We start from the raw sequence: 19,347 nt of genomic DNA, 5'->3' as shown, positions 1-19,347 counted from the left end.
GTATACTGATGTCAAATGATATATATCAACATTACATATTTGTTATCTTTTGCTTCTAGGTGTTGTGTCACTTATTCCTTACTCAGGCAACATATGTGTTGTGAATGCATTATAAGATTCAAGGACTGGTCTCAGTGCAAGAGACAAAAGGATATCCTAAGTGGACATGGTCCTGTACTAATGGCCAATCGTGTCTTCCTGGAGCTTACATTCTAGGAAAACAGTAAATAAACCCCAAATTTCCAAAATAATCACCCAATTACACTTGTGATAATTTTATGTAGCAAAAAACACACTGTCTCATATATGTATTTAATTAGAGTATGTAAGCCTTTTTTGTGTTTGAAAGTTTTCTAGGAAGTTGGGAGACAAATATATATTTTCTATGCCAACAAGAAAAGCCACTTACTCCAACTTCAGTTTTAAAATTTCTTCAGGATCCAGTTCTTTTTTTCACAATTTGAAAATACTTGTAATGAAACAGGAGTCACTACAATTGATACCACAGAAATTCAAATGATCGTAAGAGACTACTATGAACAACTGGACACCAACAAATTGGATAACCTAAAAAAAAATGGGTAAACTTATAAAATCATATAACCTACCACGACTAATTCATGAATAAACAGAAAGTCTGAATAGATCACTAATGAATAAGGATATTGACTCAATAATCAAAAATCTCCCAACAAAGAAAAGCCCAGGACCAGATGATTTCATGGGTGAATTCTACCAAACATTTAAAGAATTAACACTGATTCTACTCAAACTTTTCCAAAACACTGAAGGGGGAACAGTCACAAATTCATTTTATGAGTCCAGCATTATCCTGATACCATAGTCAAAGGCACTACAAGAAAACTGTAGGACAATAAGCCTGATGAATATAGATGCAAAGATCCGCAGCAAAATACTAGCAAACCAAATTAAACAGCACATCAAAAGGACCATACACCATGACCAAGTGGAATTTATTCCTGGGATACAAAGACGATTCAATCAGTAAACATGATACACCAATTAGCAGAATGAAGGATGAAAACACATGACCATCTCAATAGATGCACAGAAAAAAGAATTTGACAAAATACAAAATTCTTTCATAATAAAAACTCTCAACAAATTACATACAGAATGTACCTCAAAATAATACAGGCCATATATGAAAAGCCCACAACTATCATCACATTCAACAGTAAAATACTGAAAGCTTTTCATCTAAGATCAGGAGCAAGGTAAGGATGCCAACTCTTAACACTTCTACTAACATAATACTGGAATCATATACAAAGAAATTAGGTGAGGAAAAGCCATAAAAAGCATCCAAATCAGAAAGTAAAAATTAAAGGTAGCTGTTTGAAAATGACATGATCTTAAATGTAGAAAACCCTAACTTCAAGTACTGCTAGTACTAATAAATGAATTATGTTGTTTCTGGATACAAAATCAACACACAGAAATCATTCATAATTGATACACTGACACTAACATCAAACTCTTCTAAAAGGAAAAATTTTAAATGTTGCCTGGGACTTACCTGGGGGGCAATGGTTAAGAATCCACCTGCCAATGCAGGGGCAACTGGTTTGATCCCTGGTCCGGGAATATCCTACATGCCACACAGCAACTAAGCCTGTGCACCACAACTACTGAGCCTGCACTCTAGAGCCTGTGAGCCACAACTACTGAGCCTGCATGCCACAACTACTGAAGCCTGTGCACCTAGAGCCTGTGCCCCACAACAAGAGAAGCCACTGCAATGAGAAGCCCATGCACTGCAATGAACAGTAGCCCCTGGTTGCCACAACTAGAGAAAACTCCCATGCAGCAATGAAGATCCAACCCAGCCAAAAATAGATAAGTAAACAAATAAATTTATAATAAATAAATAAATAAATAAATAAATAAAATGTTCCTGTTTACGGTAGCACCAGAAAGAATAAAATACTTACGAAAACACTTAGCCAAGGAGGTGAAAGGATTTTACTCTGAAAACTACAGACTATCCATGAAAGAAATTTTAAAAGATACAAATAAGTGGAAAGATAGTCTGTGTTCATGAACTAGAAGTCTTAATATTGTTTAAATATGAGCTACAGATTCAATGTAATTTCTATCAAAATCTCAATGGTGTTTTTTACTGAATTAGATAAACCTAAAATTCATAAGGAACCTCAAAAGATCCAAAATAGCCAAATCAATGTTGAAAAAGATGAACAAAGTGATATCACACTTCATGATATCAAAATATAGCTACAAAAGCTACAATAATTAAAACAGTATGGTGTTGGCATAAAAATAGACATATAGATGAATGGAACAGAGGAGTGAGTCCAAAAATAACCCCCCACACAGTTAAGTTATCTTTGACAAGGGTGTCAAAATATACAATGGGGAAAGGATAATCTCTTCAACAAATGATGCTGGGAAAACTGGATATCCATAAGCAAAATAATGAAACTAGAAACTTATCTTACATCATATATAAAATTAATTCAAAATGAATTAAAAACTACATCATTGACTACATCAAACTAAAATGTTGCTGCATAGCAAACAATCAGCAGAGTTAAAAAGTCACCTACTAAAGAATGGGAGAAAATATTTTCAAACTGCATATATAATACAGTGTTAATATCCAAACTACATAATGAACTCCTACAACTTGATTAAAAAAATATAATCCAATCAAAAATGCTACGAAATGGGCAAAGGACTTGAATAGACATTTCTACAAAGATGACATACAAATGTCCAACAGGGATAGGAAAAGATTCTCAACATCTCTGATCTTTAGGGAAAGGCAACTCAAAACCACAACGAGATATCACCTCACACCTAATTAGGATAGCTGCTTGTCAAAAAAAAAAAAAAAAAGAGGAGTGATGTCAGCAAGATGGCCTAATATGTTTCTCATTCTCATTCACGTTCTTTCCTCAGCAACAACAATATGGCAATCATCCATGGACAAGAGTGCCTGTGGGACATGTGGAAATACAGGTAGAAGATTAGGAAACCCCAGTGCAGTGCAAGAACAAGGAGAGCCATTTTGAAAAGAGTCATTTGAGTCAGACCCAGGTGGCTAACTCAGAAATAATTCCAAAGCCCTGATAATTTAGCAACACCCCATTTGCTTTTGGTTCTCTCACCAGTACCATACGCCAAGAGACCCAGGAGGAGTCTCACCTACCCGTTCGTCAGGCAATAGGCTTACAGCCCTTGGTACTGGCTGTGGACCCTAAAGTTCTCCTTGAGCTAGCTCCATCCCCTCTCAAGCCATGGTCTGGGAGCCTCTGAAGAACACTGAATTGCACAATCACCCATGAAGGAGAGACTCTTGTGGAAGTAAAGGAGTCCAGCAGAGAAGTTCCAGCACATCATTAGAGCAAAAATTCAAGATTGGACACATTGCACAGAGTAGGAGGAACAGCTTGACTTTATCTGCTCCACCCTTCCCCCAAGGGAACAGGGTTTGGTGCCAAGAGATCGCTTTTTGACCCATGACTTCTCCTGTGGGGGAAGAAAGAGTCTGTGAGTGCGTGCCTGACTTCCCCAGCTGTGCAGGATGCTACCAAATAGGAAAAAGGCTCATTTTTCTCTCACCTCAACCTGAGTTCTGAGTTATGACATGCACTGTGAATAACTGGAAAACAGAAGCCAGGGCTCAGAAAGGGACATATCAAGGGGATATGGATCTTATTAAACAATTCAGGGACTCCATCAGGAGGCAAACCCATGAGCCAGTGGGGACACCTTGCCTATGGATCCCTCTAGCTGGACCACGGGCAAGCTTTTGCAGATGGCTAGTGAGCATTCACAGAAATCTGGCCTGATTCTGTGGATCTGGAAAAGACTACAAACTTGAGCATTTGTCACTACCCTCGGGAAAGCAAGGGTCTACAGGATTGAGAGAAGTCATACAAGCTTAAGAATTCTGCCACAAGAGAGAGCGAGAAGTGGAGCATGCATATCCATAGAAAGTATAAAAAACCTTCAGAATCCCTAGCAGGTCTGAGGAAAGGTACTTCTCTCCTGAAGTCAGTCATGAGAGTAACCAACCCCAAAGACATGGAGATCTGTAATTTACTCAGAAAGGAATTCAAAATTTTTAGGAAGCTGAAGGAGCTACAAGAAAACACAAAAATTAATTGAACAAAACCAGGAAAACAATACATGATCAAAATGAGAAGTTTAACAGAGATAGAAATTATAAAAAAGGATCAAACAGAAATTCTTGAGCTGAAAAATGCATCTAATGAATAAAAAATGCAAAAGAGAGTTCAAGTAGAAGAATCTGTGAATTAGAAGAGAGGATGCTTGAAATTTATGTAATCAGAGGAGAAAATAAGAAGAAAAATTCAAAGAGTGAAGAAAGCCTAAATGATCTATGAAATATTATCAAAAGAAAAGAATCTCTAAATTACTGGACTACCAGAGGAGAAAAGAGAAAGATAGGAATAGAAAGCTTATTAAAGAAATAGTGGATGAGAACTTCCTAAATCTGGGGAGAGATCTCAACAGTCATGTTCATGAAAGTCATGGGTCCCCAAACAAACTCAACTTAGAGAGATCTTCTACAATATGAATTACAATAAAACTGTAGAAAATCAGTGACACATAGAGAATCTTAAAAGTACTAAGAGAAAAAAAGCTTGTAACTTACAAGGGAACTTGTATAAGGTTTTCAGCAACTCTCTCTGGAGAAACCTTACATGCATGGACAGAGAGGGATGTTATATTCAAAGTGCTGAAAGAATAACACTGCCAAGCAAAAGCATTCTATACAGCAAAGCAATTCACCAGAGGACTTCAGAGGAAGGCGAGATAAAGATGTTCCCAGACAACCAAAAGCTGAGGGAGTTCATCACTACTAGACATGCCTTTCAAAAAAATACTGAAAGGAGTTCTTCAAGTTGAAATGAAAGGACACTAATTAGTAACATGAAAACATGAAAATGTACAACACACTGGTAAAGGTAAGTATATATTCAAATTCAGAATACTCTAATACTATGGGGTGGATTAACCATTTAACACTATTATAAAAGTTAAAGGACAAAAGTTTTAAAAATAACTATAGCTACAATAATTTGTTAATAAATACAAAATATTGAAGAGGTAAACTGTGACATCAAAAACATAAAAGGGGGGCTTCCCTGGTGGCACAGTGGGTCTCTGCCTGCCAATGCAGGGGACACGGGTTCAAGCCCTGGTCTAGGAAGATCCCACATGCCGTGGAGCAACTGGGCCCGTGAGCCACAATTACTGAGCCTGCGTGTCTGGAGGCTGTGCTCTGCAACAACAGAGGCCGCGATAGTGAGAGGCCTGCGCACCGTGATGAAGAGTGGTCCCCGCTTGCCACAACTAGAGAAAGCCCATGCACAGAAACGAAGACTCAACACAGCCATAAATAAATAAATTAATTAATTAATTTAAAAAAACATAAAAGGGAAGTAAAAGGGAATATAACAATCATAAATATATGTAAACCGAACATCAGAGCAACCAAATATGTTAAGCAAATGTTAACAGTTCTGAATGGAGACATAGACAATACAATAATAGTAGGGGACTTCAATACCCCGCTTTCAACAACTGATAGATCATCCAGACATCAAATCATTAAGAAAACACTGAATTTGAACTATACTTTAGACCACATAGACCGAAGAGACAGAGACATATACAAAGCATTCCTTCCAAAGTAGCAGATTGCAAGTTCTTCTCAAGTTCAAACAGAATATTCTACATGACAGATCATACATTATGTCACAAAAACTGTCTTACCAAATTTAAGATTGAAATCATATCAAACATCTCTTTTGAGCACAATGACATGAAAATAGAAATCAGTAACAGGAGGAAAACTGGAAAATCCATAACTATTTGAAATTAAACAATACACTCCTGAACAATCAATGAGTCAAAGAAGAAATCAAAATATATCCTGAAAGAAACAAAATCAGAAATGCAATATACCCAAACTTATGGGATGCAGCAAAAGCCATTCTGAGAGGGAATTTTATAGCAATAAATGCCTGCATTAAGAAAAAAGAAAGATCTCAAAAAAAAAAAAAAAAGCTAAATTTACAACTCAATGAACTAGAAAAAGAATACACTAAACCAAAAGTTAGCAAAATGAAGAAAATAACAATTATGAAAGCAGAAATAAAATAGAAGAATATAAAAACAATAGAAAAGACCAAAGAAACAAGGAGCTGGTTTTTAAAACATAAACAAAATTTAGAAAACTTTAAATAGATTAAAAAAGAAAGAGAACTCAAATAAAATCAGAAATGAAAGACAGGGCATTACACTGATACCACAGAAATACAATGGATCATAAGACACTGCTATGAACAATTACACACCAACAAATTAGATAACCTAGAAGAAATGGATAAATTCCAAGAAACAGACAGCCTACCAAGACATAATAAAGGCCACATATGAAAAACCCACAGCTAACATCACAGTCAATGGTGAAAGGTTAAATGCTTTTCATCTATGATTAAGAACAAGACTAAGGGTGACCACTCTCATGACTCCTATTCAACATAGTACTGGAAGTCCTAGTCAGAGCAATTAGGCAAGAAAAAGAAATGAAAGGCTTCCAAATAGAAAAGTAAAAGTAAAACTGTCTATTTTGGAAGATGATATGATCTTATATAGAGAAAAATCCTAAACATGCCACCAAAAAATGTTAGAATAAATCAATTTAATAAAAATGCCGCATATGAAATCAACATAAAGAAATCAGTTGTGATACTATGCAATAGCCATAAAATATCTAAAAAAGAAAGAAAACAATCCCATTTATAATAGCATTGGAAAAAAATAGTAAAATAGGACCAAATTCCACCAAGGTGGTAAAACATCTGTACAATAAAACTCATAAGACATTGAAGAAAAAAATCTGTAGAATACACAAATAAATGGGAAAATATTCCATATTCATTAATAGGAAGAACTAATATTGTCAAACTGTCCATACTACCCAAAGCCACCTATAGATGTGGAAATGAATATTGGTACAGCCACTATGGACAACAGCATGGAGGTTCTTCAAAAAATTAAAAATAGAACTATCATATATCCAGCAATCCCACTTCTTAGTATATATTCAAAGGAAATGAAATCAGGATCTCAAAGAGATACCTACACTACGTGTTCATTGTAGCATTATTTGTAATAGCCAAGATATGAAAACAACCTAAGTGTCTTTCTACAGATGAGTAAGAAAAAGATGTGGGACATATATACAATGAAATATTATCCAGCCATGTAAAAGAAGGAAATCCTGCCATTTGCAATAACAAAAAATGACCTCCAGGTTATTATGCTAAGTGAAATAACTCAGAGAAAACAAATACCATATGATCTCAGTTACATGTAGAATTTAAGAAAGACAAACTCTTAGAAACTATGAGTAGAATGGTGGTTGCCAGTGGCTGGGATTGAGAGAAATGGGGAGATGTGAATCAAAGGGTACAAACTTCCAGTTATAAGATGAATAGTTCCGAGGATCCAGTGTACAACATGGTGACTATAGTTAATGATATTGAATCATTCAAAGTTACTAGGAGACTAGATCTTAAATGTTCTCATCACAGAAAACAAAAGTGACTATGTGAAGTAATGGAAGTATTAACCATCCCTATTGTGGTAATCATTTTGCAATAGATACAGGTATCAAATCAACACATCATATATTTTATTTATTTATTTATTTATTTATTTATTTATTTAATTGAAGTATAGTTGATTTACAGTGTTGTATAACATTGGGGTGCATGCATCTTTTTGAATTTTAGTTTTCTTTGGATATATGAGGAGTGGGACTGCTGGATCATATGGCAACTCTATTTTTAGCTTTTAGAGAAGCCTCCATACTGTTTTCCATAGTGGCTGCACCAATTTACATTCTGAACAATTCATACTGTATATTTTAAACTTACACAATGTTATATGTTAGTTAAATCTCAGCAAGCTGGAAAACTAAGACATTTGCATCATGTTCACAAAAGAAGCTGGTTTATAGTTTTATACTGAGACAAGTATTGGGACCTATGGTATACGCCACAAAAAGTAGATGGAATAATTTAAATGGCACTGTGATTACCTGGTTTTTAAAGATCTGGTAATATTTCTGGGTGAAGCCTTTTGGACCAGGTATGTTTTTTTTGTATTTTAATAACTATTGTCTATATTGGTCCTATGATAATTGGTCTATTTAGAATATCTGTCTTTACTAGTGTCAATTTTGGTAAATTTCATAATGCATTTTTGTTTATTTCTTCTTATAGTTCATGCTGATTTACTTTAAGAATTGTTGTTGTTATGTCATTTGGTGCAAAAATACTCAAAACTGGAGTTTTTGTTATGATTTGTACTCTCCATGATAACTATAAAATGCTCTTATTTATCTTTAAAAAAAAGGTAAGTGTTGGTGAGAATACGAAGAAATTGGAACCTTTAAACAATGTTGGTTGGAAGGTAAAAGGGTATAGACACTGTGGAAAACACTATAGAGGTTCCTCAAAAAAATTAAAAGTAGATCTACCTTATGATCTAGCAATCCCATTTCTGGGTATATTTCCAAAAGAAATCAGAACCTCAAGGAGATATCTGCACTCCCATGTTCACTGCAGCATTATTCACAATAGCTAAGATATGGAAACTACATAAATGTCCATCAAGGGAGGAATGGATAAAGAAAATACATTATATACATACAATGGAATATTATTCAGTCTTAAAAAGGAGAAAAAAATTCTGTTGTATGTGACAACATTGGTGCACTTGATGGACATTATGCTCAGTGAAATAAGCCAGACACAGAAGGACAAATACTACATGATATCACTTATATGAAGTATAGAATAGTCAAACACATAGAAATATAAAGTAGAATGTTGGTTTCCAGAGGCTGAGAGGAGGGAGAAATGCGGAGTTGCTGTTCAATGGGTATAAAGTTTCAGTTATGCAAGACGGATAAGCTCTAGAGATCTGCTGTACAACACTGCGCCTACAGTTAACACTACTGTATTGTGCACTTAAAACTTTTGTTAAGAGGGTAAATCTTATCTTAAGAGTACTGACACTTAAAAAAAAAGAAAATGTAAATTCTGATGAAAATAATCAGAACTTTATACATATAATTTTGTAGTTGAAGAAACACTTCAAAATCTTAAGAAAGTAAGCCCAAATGTTCTCTTTTGACAAAGTCCATTAACTTTCTATATTCAGAAAAGTAATATTTAAAATTAATATAAATTTGTTCTTAATTTTCCTGAATAGCACATGATATATTTACCTGTGTATTCAAGGTGAAATCCAGCAGCAGAAACACTGATGTCTGATTGAAAATTTAGATATAGATTATTAGATGTACTATTCAAAAGAGGGGGAATTGTTGTTCCTGAAACGATAATTGAAAAAGTAGTTCAGTGATCACATAATAAGTATTATTAATAAAACTAAGTTAACTATTAATTAGCCAGTAAGTTATCACTGAAATTATATATTAGTAAAGTGTTTTACAAAATTTTTAAGTAAAAATATTTCTCACATATTTGTCTTTCATATTACTGTTCTTGACTATCTCCAAGGAGACAGACCTTCGAGAGCACATTAGATTGCTCCCTAAAAATAGGTAGGAGCAAAAAAAGAAAGCTGGTGAAAATCAAAGCAGTAAATTTTACTAGTCACCTAAAATAAATATTTTGAATTTCATGTGGATTTCAATAGTTCATGTACAAGCTAATAATAAACTTAGTTTTAAAGTCTGCATGCGATTTTTATGGTATAATAACAAAATTTTATATGGGCTTAAAGATATATTCATTTATTGGCCTTTATTATGATATTTAAATATATACATTTATGTTCTATACCAGGTCAAGTACCTTGATGTTTCTTACACCCTGACAGCAAAGCTGGTAGTTAGCATTCAAAAAGATGCCAATTATGAACTAGTGTCAGCCTTGTCTCCTAGCAAATGCTTTATAATCGTGTTCTTCTGAACTTCGACAGGAAATCAACTTTAATTATTCAATTACTGAGTTGAATATATAACATATCTGCTTGAACCAATTACTTCTTGACTATTTGACATTGAGTAATAGTTCAAGATCCTTAATTTTACAATTCAAGCAGTTTCAAAAGACAACAATAAAAATAACTGTCAACGGTCTCAAGATAAAGTTCAACAAACATCTGAGTTGATAGTGTTGCAAACATTTTTTTTTGTAATTTTCTAGCTACTTCACACTTTACACAACTCTATGAACCTTAACCACTGAGCCTTCTATAAGAGAAACCAGGACAAACTCATTAAAGAACACGTGATTGCTTTTTTTTCCCCCCCGAACTTGCTCTGTCTATAGTGTCCTAACTGAATCACTGAAGACAGAGGTAAACAGAAACTCAAAGGTCACTCAGACTGCCTTTGGTCTCTGAGGATCTTAGTGATTAAGAGCTCTGACTCTGGAGTCACACCAGCTGGGTCCCAGTCTCATTCTAACATTAGCTGTACGACCTCGGACAACTTAATTTCTCTTAGTGTCAATCACCTACCAGGACTGCTAAAAAGATCATTCAAAATTCTTTCAGTATATCTGAAATATGTAAGTTTATAGTTTAGCTATGTTTATATTTCTAGAGTTAAACACTATAATCAAAATTAAAGTAAAAGGTACAGTTAAAATTAAAACTTCATTTTATCCTAAATATGCTATAAGAAGCTGTTAGATAAATGCATAAACTACCTTTAGAAACCATAACAAATTTTAAAACCTTCTGGTCTTGGAACATATGTATATAGTATGAATTTTATATAATTTAATTCATTTCATAGAATTGATTTTGTATTTTCTTTATTCTCACTCAACAGTACCTGGTAGCATTTACCATGTTGTTACACAGTCTCTATAATTGTTCTAATGGCTGCATAACGTTCTATTAAGTGAATATAACATAATTACCAAGCACTGTCTAATTTTTAACTATTACTACTCATCCTTTTTTTTTTAAGGGACAGGGGCATACATACTATTCCTGAACCATAGCTCAACTAAAAATAATACTAGTAACACAAAAACATCAATAAATAATTACACAAATATAGTAACACTACAGTAAGGTCTTAAACATCAATTTCATTACCTTTAAAGCCTTTCAAACTTCTAACCTTGTAATTTAGTTCATTGCATATAGTTTGTAAAAAGCAAAATTAAAACCACCAAGTCAGAGTTCTAGGGAGCTCTTCAAAGAGAGAGAGAGATCTTACATTCCTAATTATAATGTATTTTAATTAAGCTCAGCTCTCTCATTTACCTGAGTAACTTCCAAGTCTTGGAGCATTGTTGTCTCCCCCATCATAAAAGTCCAGAGAATCCCAATTATGTTCTGTAGCAAAGCTGACAACTTGCACCTATGAAATAATAAGTACTGGTAAGAACACATACTTCTAATGAGACACATATACTATAGTCTACTTATCTCCTCTGCAAGAGAGAGCTTAAAGCCTGGACCGTATCATTGTGGCCCTTCATGGAATGACTTTAACAGAACTGATCTTTGCCTTTATGGCACTGGCCTACATGCACTAACTTTTATAATAAAAGCCTCTGAGGCATCTAGGAGTGTTCACTATGGGTATAACATTGAAAATGTCTGTCACTATCTCAGCTTTGGATTAATCTAATGTCTTAGTGCCTGGAATCTGAATCAAGGCATGTTCCAAAACAGTTGTTTAACTTTTTTGTTTTGGAATGTTTGATTCTTGTCAGTGACTGAGTTTTCTCATTTGCTTTACCTATTAGGAAATAACTAGATTTGTGGTCCACATTGAGGACCACATAAGCATATAAGACCCTATAATATATACATTTTTTGAACTAGGTTTATCCTGGATACATTTTATTATGTTTTACTTTGCATAACCTTTGCTAAATTTCCTGTCTTTATTTTATTTTTAAAATTAACATAATAATCCACTATGTACATATTTAATAAATTTCAACATGGATAACCAAAAATAATACTTTATAACTGATTTGGGTATGTCTTTTAAAGATTGTTTTTATAAATAGCTATATTTTTGTAAATGGCATCGTAATAACTAAATCACTGTGAAGGTCCATTAAGTTGATAAGGAAAATGCTGGAGTATAATCCTCTCATGTCTATTAAATTTTATTTAAAGAAAGAGGCATGTGTTCCTTTGTTGCACTTCACTTGGCACAACTTGAGCTTTTGCAAGAACCCAGAAAACCCTCACAACTGTGGATGTTATCTATTGTTCTTTATTACATATTTTATAGTTTAGGAGGAGGTAAAGGAATAGCCTTACTAAATTTATTTTCATTTAGCTGAAGTCTGTTATAGATGTAAGCATCACACTCATTCACTAAGTACTTCTAACAATTGCATTCATTAAAATTTTCTTATCCACAAAATAGGCCTTCATCATTCTTCCATTCAAATGAATGCTGGAGCTTCTTTTCCAGGGATGAGTGCCACATGGCAACAGATACCCTGCCTGTGTGACAGGCATTAGGCCCAATGGCAATGTTCCAGGACAGAAAGAAGACTGGAATTAAAGCTGTATGATTGTAATATAACCCCCGACTCCTTAAACAATGGTCAATTCTCTCTTCATATCTGAATTTTCCTTTCCTTCAATTCAGGAAAAGAAAAAGTCACATTTGGCTTAAAAAAGAAAAAAGAAAGAGAAAATAAAAGTAAGGATTCTTGCAAGAGTTGACAATTGAGATAAGCAAAATGTATCGAGCGGTTTTCCACTGAAAGAAACTGAGTTAGTAAAAACGTAGAGGAGACAAGCCATGAGGGAGATTTAGTGACCCATCAGTAATCCAATTTAGCCACAGTGGAGGGTATTCACACAAGAGAAAATAGGCGTGCAAAGTTAGAAAAAGTAGAGAAAAGTTAGAAAGAGTAAAGGTTCTGGATAAATACAAGAAATATTAGCGTTAGAATATTAGCCGGGCTATACAACTTCCTGGCTCCGTCTACCCACTGGCATGTAACCTGAAAAGAATTGTTATTCTCTCTGTGCCATAGATTTTTTACATAAATCACTGTAATAAAGGCATATAATTCATAGGTTTGCTGTAAAAATTAAAGGATTTTACCTTAGAATAGTACCTAGTGCGTACTGAGGATTTAATGTGTCTTAGCTAAGGAAGAGAATGAGAGAGAGGGCTATAAAGACTGAATACCAGCATAATAATTGTGCAATTGAGGAGTATTTCATTGAAGGTTTTAGAATGTGGATTGAAGGCGCATAATCAGGACTGTGCTTTAAGTAGGTACTACTGAATTGAGTGAAGAAAATAAAAGTGAAAAGACAACTTTAATGTTTATTGCAGTAGTCCACATGAGAAGCAATGAAAGACTAAATAAAGTAGGTTAGTAGGCAGGAATGGTAGAAAGGGGGACCCGAAAGTCACATCACATGTGTTGCTATAGGGGAAATTACTGGATCTTGTGTGATATGAATGGGACATGGAAGTGACAGGAAAGATTTTAAAATAATTTTTTTTTCCTGAGTTATTGAGATCACAGGGATGGCATAAACAAAAATGTAGACATCCTCAGGAAAACCTATTACCTTGGAGAGAGGAAGAAAATCTGTTTAATTCTGGACATATATATATATATATATATATATGAATATGGCTCCCAAAGATATCAGATCCTGACCTCTTGAGCCTGTAAATATTGCCTTGTACAGAAAAGGGTCTTTCAGATGTGAATAAACTAAATATCTTGAGATAGGGAGACTATCCTAGATGATTTAAATGAGCTTTACATGCAATCACACGTGTTCTTATCAGATGTCAGAAAAGATTTGACACAGACAGAAGAGAATGCAGTGTGATCACAGAAGCAGAAATTGGAGTGATGTGGTCAGAAGCCAAGGAATGCTGGCAGGTACCAGAAGCTGGAAGAGGCCAGGAGAGGAATCTTCCCTAGAGCCTGAGCAGAGGGGAGAGTGAACGGTGGTGGGAGAGCAGCCCTGTCAGCACCTCAGTCTCAGGGCAGTAAAACTGATTTGGGACTTTTGGCCTCCAGTACCATGAGAGAATAAATTTCTGTTACTTTAAGCTGTTGAGTTTAGGATTTGTTACAGAAGTCACAGAAAACTAATGCAATTTGCCACTAGGATTCTCGGCAAATTGTGAATGTAGTTTGGCATATTAAACACACAGAGGGTATAGGAGGCTCAAGTAAATAGCTGAGGACCCACAATGACAGAAAGCCAAATGAGAGTCAAGTAAAAGACTTTAAGTCTTTTACTTAAAGGAGCAGCTACAGATTCAGTGTTCAGAAGAACTTTAAATTAGATGGAGTTGTTCATTATGACAACAGGATAGCTTTATGAGGTAATGAATTTCCAATAACTAAAGCCTGGTATCCCTCATAGAAACATGCAAATTGCATTTTACTTTGGATGATTATATTGACTCATTATCGTCTCATTCTACAAATTGACACAATTAAGTAAACAACATTTTTTTAAACTGATTCATCACATAAAAATTGCTCTCTGCTTGATAACTCTGTTACTGTTAAATGTAGCTCCTTTGGAATTCTCCCTCCAATGTACCTTGCTAAAATAAACAGGCAAACAAATGAATACACTCCTCTCCACACGCTTTTCATGTAACAGTAATACAACAAGTTATTTTATTTGTTGAGGTTATTTCCTCAAAATGCTCAATCATCCTATCTTATTTGTAACTTTTTCAGCATTCCAAATGTTTTTTCTGTTCTTTCCACCAGTGGTTATCCCATTTCATTTCATATATGATTTATTGAATATTCATATAATTCTTTATTCACACACATGTTTAGCCCAACAGAATAAAATAAATTAAACACTGCTTTAAATCTGGTGTACTAGCCAGGTCGTTTTTAGGCTAAGTTAGTGAAATTTTAAATATGTCATATAGTGTGTTTGTGTGTGTGTGTGTGTGTGTGTGTGTGTGTTATAATTTTCTATGATTTAGTGACATGTCTAAAATTAGCAAACATGTAAGAGGTTAATTAGAAAAAAGCTCTTGGTAGTTATATAGAGTATTTAAATTAAAAGTCCAATATGCTTCACACTCTGTAAGTTTGATAAATGCTCTGCTAAACTCAAATTTTGTTTTCTAAAGTACAATCATTAAACACAATGCTTCCTCAGTGAAAGATTTTTTTTTAACATCTTTATTGGAGTATAATTGCTTTACAATGGTGTGATAGTTTCTGCTTTATAACAAAGTGAATCAGCTATATATATATATATATATATATATATATATATATATATATATATATATATATATATACACACATATATCCCCATATTTACTCCCTCTTCCATCTCCCTCCCACCCTTCCTATCCCACCCCTCTAGGTGGTCACAAAGCACCGAGCTGATCACCCTGTGCTAGGTGGCTGCTTCCCACTAGCTATCTATTTTACATTTGGTAGTATATATAAGTCCATGCCACTCTCTCTCAGTGAAAGATTTTATAGTGTCATTGATACAAGTGTCCAGTTTTGAACAGTGTTTGGCTAGGGCAGTGATATATCACATAACATTATCTGCAGATGTCATATTAGTCCATCATGCTATGTTAACTCCTTAAAGTGGCTTAAAACTCCACGCCTTTTGCAGATATTCATTGGTTCATTCTAAAATATTTACTGAGCACAGACTGCAAGGTACTGTGTTAGCTGCCAGAACAGACTTGGTTACTGCCCTCATGAGTTTATAGGTAATTAAGTAAAAGCAGTAACATGTGACGAGTGTTACAATAAGGAAATTATAGGGATCTGTGAGAACATATACCAAGAGGACTTAATGTGGTTTCAAGTTCATGGAAGTTCTTCCACAGGAACTGTTTTAACCTTGAGACAGAAATAATGAGTAAGAATAAGCCAAATAAAAAGAGATGATGGAGAGTGTTGCCAGCAGAGGGAAGAACATTCACAAAGGCCTAGAGGCAAGAGAGAGAAAGCCAGTTTTCTATAAAGAACTAAATCAGAGGCAAGAAATGAGGATAAAGCACAAAGGTATAATCAGCTGTGTCGAGGAGCTAAGGATAGCGAGGACAACTGAGGTACTGTAAAGCAGGATAGTTATAGCATTAGATTTTTATTTTTAGAAAATTACTCTCTTTGCCCTGTGAGGAATAGATAGGAGGAGAATATGAACCCAGGACAGGGATGATGGCCACCTAATCTTGAGTGGTAAAAGTGTGGATAGAGAAAATAGACTTACTTGAGAGGTCTGTGAAAGACAGACCTGACATAGTTCTGTGTGCAGCTGGAGACAGAAAAAAATCATCTAGGTTGTTGGCTTGTGCAACTGAATGGTTAAGGGGTTCATTCTGAGACAGACCACAATGAGGAAGATCCACAACTTTGAGAAAAAAGTCATGAAGACAGTTTTGAACAGGTTGAATTAGAGATGTTAGAAGTTTAGCTCAAAATGTTCAGTGTGCAGTTGGATTAATGGCATGCAGCTTAGGTGAAAGGTGTGGGTTAGATATTTAGGTTCAGAAATCATCATTTATTCAAACTACTAGAGCTGATCAATGAATTTGGTAAAGTTTCAGGATACCAAATTAATGCACAGAAATCTCTTGCATTCCCATATACTAATGATGAAAAATCTGAAAGAGAAATTAAGAAAACACTCTCATTTACCACTGAAACAAAAAGAATAAAATACCTAGGAATAAACCTACCAAGGGAGACAAAAGACCTGTATGCAGAAAACTATAAGACACTGATGAAACAAATTAAACATGATACAAGCAGCTGGAGAGATATACCATGTTCTTGGATTGGAAGAATCAATATTGTGAAAATGACTATACTACCCAAAGCAATCTATAGATTCAATGCAATCCCTCTCAGACTATTAATGGCATTTTTTACAGAACTAGAACAAAAAATCTTAAAATTTGTATGGAGATACAAAAGACCCCAATAGCTAAAGCAGTCTTGAGGGATTAAAAATGGAGCTGGAGGAATCAGACTCCCTGACTTCAGACTATATTACAAAGCTACAGTAATCAAGACAGTATGGTACTGGCACAAAAACAGAAATATAGATCAATGGAACAGGATAGAAAGCCCAGAGATAAACCCACACACCTATGGTCAATTAATCTATGACAAAGGAGGCAAGGATATACAATGGAGAAAAGACAGCATCTTCAATAAGTGGTGCTGGGAAAACTGGACAGCTACATGTAAAAGAATGAAATTAGAACACTCCCTAACACCATACACAAAGATAAACTCAAAATGGATTAGAGACCTAAATGTAAGACTGGACAGTATAAAACTCTTAGAAGAATACATAGGAAGAACACTCTTTGATATAAATCACAGCAAGTTCTTTTCTGATCCACCTCCTAGAGTAATGGAAATAAAAACAAAAAGAAAAGAAACAAATGGGACCTAAGGAAACTTAAAAGCTTTTGCAAAGCAAAGTAAACTACAAACAAGATGAAAAGACAACCCTCAGAATAGGAGAAAATATTTTCAAACAAATCAACAGACAAAGGATTAATCTCCAAAATATATAAACAGCTCATGCAGCTCAATAGTAAAAAAACAAATAACCCAATAAAAAAATGGGCAAAAGGGCCTCCCTGGTGGCGCAGTGGTTGAGAGTCCGCCTGATGCAGGGGACACGGGTTTGTGCCCCAGTCCGGGATGATCCCACGTGCTGCAGAGCAGCTGGGCCCGTGAGCCATGGCTGCTGAGCCTGTGTGTCCGGAGCCTGTGCTCCGCAATGGGTAAGGCCACAACAGTGAGAGGTCCGCGTACCGCAAAAAAAAAAAAAAAAAAAAATGGGCAGAAGACCTAAATAGACATTTCTCCAAAGAAGACATACAGATTGCCAAGAGGCACATGAAAAGCTGCTCAACATCACTAATTATTAGAGAAATGCAAATGAAAAATACAATGAGGTATCACCTCACACCAGTTAGAAAGAGCATCATCAGAAAATCTACAAACAACAAATGCTGGAGACGGTGTGGAGAAAAGGGAACCCTCTTGCATTGTTGATGGGAATGTAAATTGATACAGTCACTATCGAGAACAGTATAGAGGTTCCTTCAAAAACTAAAAATAGAATTACCATATGACCCAGCAATCCCACTACTGGGCATATACCCAGAGAAAACCATAATTCAAAAAGACACATGCACCCCAATGTTCATTGCAGCACTATTTACAATAGCCAGGTCATGGAAGTAACCTAAATGCCCATCGACAGATGAATGGATAAAGAAGATGTGGTATATATATACAATGGAATATTACTCAGCCATAAAAAGGAATGAAATTGGGTTATTTGTAGAAACGTGGGTGGATCTAGAGACTGTCATACAGAGTGAAGTAAGTCAGAAAGAGAAAAACAAATATCGTATATCAACGCATATATGTGGAACCTAGAAAAATGGTACAGATGAACCGGTTTGCAGGGCAGAAATAGACACAGATGTAGAGAACAAATATATGGACACCCAGGGGGGAAAGTGTGGGGGGTGGTGGTGGTGGCGTGATGAATTGGGCCACTGGGATTGACATGTATACACTGATGTGGATAAAATTGATGACTAATAAGAAACTGCTGTATAAAAAAATAAATAAAATAAAATTCAAAATAATAATAAATAAAAGTCAAAATAATAATTAAAAAAAGAAATCATCATTTATTCAATCCTTCATTTAAAAACGATGTTTTCTGTTTATCTGCTGTGATTCAGGTCCTGGACATCATCAGCACATAATGGTATTTGAAGCTGTGAAAATAGACAAGGTGGCAGAGAGAATGGTATAATGTGAGATGGACAAAGGCCACAGAATCTCACAAACACCATATCTGATGAAGTGAAGAAGAGGAGATCATGTTCCTAGATGTAGAAGCAGAAGCCATACATGTAGAAAAGAAAACAAAACAAAATCCAAGAGAGTACTGGGTAGAATGGAGGGAAAAGTTGTTTTAAGAGTGAGGGGAGAGGGCTTCCTTGTGGTTGAGAGTCCGCCTGCCAATGCAGGGGACACGGGTTTGTGCCCCGGTCCGGGAAGATCCCAAATGCCGCGGAGCAGCTGGGCCTGTGAGCCATGGCCGCTGAGGCTGCGTGTCCGGAGCCTGTCCTCCGCAATGGGAGAGGCCACAACAGTGAGAGGTCCGCGTACCGCAAAAAAAAAAAAAAAAAGAGTGAGGGGAGAATGGGTAGCATAGAATGTTGCTAACAAAATAGGAAGGATGAGCAATTCAATGGATTTAATGGCATGGGTC

The 19,347-nt window shown here is 35.3% G+C and overlaps 1 protein-coding gene across 1 annotated transcript in view; it reads right to left on the bottom strand.

Moving 5' to 3' along the window:
* The window catches only part of LOC137210719 (CUB and sushi domain-containing protein 3), a 705,705-nt gene that overhangs the window by 146,368 nt on the left and 539,990 nt on the right, over window positions 1-19,347 (bottom strand). The window contains exons 31-32 of the mRNA XM_067712783.1: window positions 11,341-11,437; window positions 9,320-9,424 (exon numbers count right to left, since the gene is read on the bottom strand). Coding sequence (XP_067568884.1) covers window positions 9,320-9,424; window positions 11,341-11,437 — 202 coding nt within the window. The remainder of the gene's footprint in view (window positions 1-9,319; window positions 9,425-11,340; window positions 11,438-19,347) is intronic.

Source organism: Pseudorca crassidens, chromosome 17 (genome assembly GCF_039906515.1).
Source record: "Pseudorca crassidens isolate mPseCra1 chromosome 17, mPseCra1.hap1, whole genome shotgun sequence".
NCBI lineage: Eukaryota > Metazoa > Chordata > Mammalia > Artiodactyla > Delphinidae > Pseudorca > Pseudorca crassidens.
This window is presented reverse-complemented; position numbering and strand designations above follow the sequence as displayed.